The sequence below is a fragment of the Diadema antillarum genome, unplaced genomic scaffold (genome assembly GCF_040938485.1).
Source record: "Diadema antillarum isolate AM-2024a unplaced genomic scaffold, OU_Dant_1.0 scf00000035, whole genome shotgun sequence".
Classification (NCBI taxonomy): domain Eukaryota; kingdom Metazoa; phylum Echinodermata; class Echinoidea; order Diadematoida; family Diadematidae; genus Diadema; species Diadema antillarum.
This window is the reverse complement of record NW_027270924.1, coordinates 799,211-801,387: the sequence shown is the minus strand read 5'-3', so window position 1 is coordinate 801,387 and position 2,177 is coordinate 799,211. Positions and strand designations below refer to the sequence as shown.

Sequence of the window (2,177 nt, the reverse complement as noted above, 5' to 3'; positions counted from 1 at the left end):
CAACCGAATCGGGTGAAGTGGTACCATTTGAACGCGGGAAAGTGATCGTGAAGTTACACTTTAGAGAGCGCTCTACGAACTAGCTGGACGCTAAATTTACACAGCGATACGTCCAACTATGGTGGTATTTCGCGCACCGGCAAGGATTTTTCACGACCAATATGGCTCGGGATTACCCGTCTTCCGCGGGGCATCCATGCAGAGAGGACACGGGCTGGGTAGTCTGGTGAAGGGGCTCTTCAAAGTCGCAACTCCTCTCTTAAAAAGAGGGGCTGTTGCTTTGGGAAAAGAAGCTATGCATACAGGCATGAACATTGTTCAGGACACCATCAACGGACAATCTTTTAAAAGCGCAACTAGAAAAAATGTGGCTCGGGCGGGAAAACACCTGGCCTCAAAGACTGTTCGAGCAGTAAAGAAAAAAATTGGGAATCAGACTGGAGGAGCGCGATTAGTAGTTGTAGGAAGAGTTAAAAGAAGGAGGCGAGGAAGGAAGCGTATCATTCGGTCTCGAAATTCTCCAGCGAAAAGAGCTCGCTTGCGCGACATCTTCGATTAATTCGGACTATTCGTTTACCAGTCTCATACACTCCTTGCTGTCTTTGCTGAACATGGCGCTTCTACACGACAAGAGCGATGTCTGCTGCAAGTCCGAATTGGATTTGTTCACGGTACCACACACTCAAATGAGCATCGTCAAAGGACCATGGGTAGAATATCACCCCGTTAGCAGCATCACCGATGAAGGGCCCATTGAATTCAACGTGTCCGGCACGTCGGAAGAATACTTGGACCTCTCTCAGACCATGCTTCAAGTGACAGTCAAAGTTACGAACAATGATAACACGGCTTTACCAGCTGATGCCCCAGTTGGTCCCGTAAACCTGTTTCTCCCATCTCTCTTTGCACAAGTTGATATCATGCTCAATGAAAAACTAGTGTCTCAGCCGTCGAATACATACCCTTACAGAGCGTACATCGAATCTCTGCTGCACTATGGAGGAGAGACCAAAGAGTCTCAACTCACTCAACAGCTATATTACAAGGACAAAGCGGGGAAAATGGATGTCGTTAACCCGCTGGCAAGCTCTGCAGAAGCTAATCCCGGTCTGGCGAAAAGACATGGATTCATCGTCGAGAGTAAATTACTTTCTCTACTTGGTCCGATTTACGCCGACATTTTTTTTCAAGAAAGACTGTTACTCCCGGGGGTTGATTTGAAAATCAAGTTAAATCGTAGCAAAGACGCATTTTGTCTTCTGTCTTCGACGGAGAATGCCCGATATAAAATTAAAATAGAATCTGCTGCCCTCTACGTTCGCAGAGTAAAGACCAGTCCTACCATCATGTTAAAGCCTTGGAGAAGACAACCGCGAAATACCCCGTCAACAAAGTAGACGTGAAGTCCTTTTCCATTCCTGCAGGAAGCATGTCGATTAATAAAGACAATCTATTTCACGGACAGTTACCAAATCGGGTGGTCGTAGGATTCGTTGACACAGACGCCTTTAACGGTACTTTTGGCAAGAACCCCTTCAACTTTAAACATTTACGCCTCAACTTCATCTCCCTCACTATTGACGGAGAAACGGTGCCGATGAGACCATTACGTCCTAGCTTTGCAACGGGAGCTGGACAAAGTTACATTCACGCTTACAATTCACTATTCATGGGAACCAACCGACTGTTTGTAGACAAGGGAATTAACATCAATCGAGAAGAATACTGCGAAGGTTATACCCTTTTTGCATTCGACCTCACGCCCGACCTATCTGACGGATGTCACTTGAATCTCATCAAGCAAGGAAATCTGCGCTTAGAGCTACAATTCGACGTGGCCATTCCAAACACCGTCAACTGTATCGTCTACTCGGAAGGACAGGGACTGATTCAGATTGATAAAAGCAGAAACATCATCTACGATTACCAATAAAACCTCTTCCGGACAACCGACTGCCGAAATATTCTAATCGACTATGGATACATCGCAGATTCAACGTTTCTTAGAGAACGATCCTATTGTCAAGCCCTATTTCAAAGGAGTATATGCGTCAAATTGTCTACCGCGATCAATTAGTGGGGCGAAGCAGTGCTTCATCGCGAATACCGATCCTAGCGATAAACCAGGAACACACTGGGTGGCTTTCTACTTTTGCAACGGAAAAGGCGAATTCTTT

The 2,177-nt window shown here is 45.9% G+C and overlaps 1 protein-coding gene across 1 annotated transcript; it reads left to right on the top strand.

The window, feature by feature from the left end:
* Positions 1–611: 611 nt before the first annotated feature.
* LOC139744460 (uncharacterized protein F54H12.2-like) lies at positions 612–1,933 on the top strand. Its single transcript, XM_071654898.1, has 2 exons — positions 612–1,140; positions 1,425–1,933. Exons 1-2 carry the CDS (start codon positions 612–614, stop codon positions 1,931–1,933), a joined length of 1,038 nt encoding a protein of 345 aa, XP_071510999.1.
* The last annotated feature ends 244 nt before the right edge of the window (positions 1,934–2,177 follow it).

Coding starts and splice junctions, on each gene's coding strand:
- LOC139744460 (XM_071654898.1), top strand. CDS start 612: ATGGCGCTTCTACACGACAAGAGCGATGTCTGCTGCAAGTCCGAATTG. Junction 1,141..1,424: donor ACATGGATTCATCGTCGAGA/GTAAATTACTTT, acceptor CCATTCCTGCAG/GAAGCATGTCGATTAATAAA.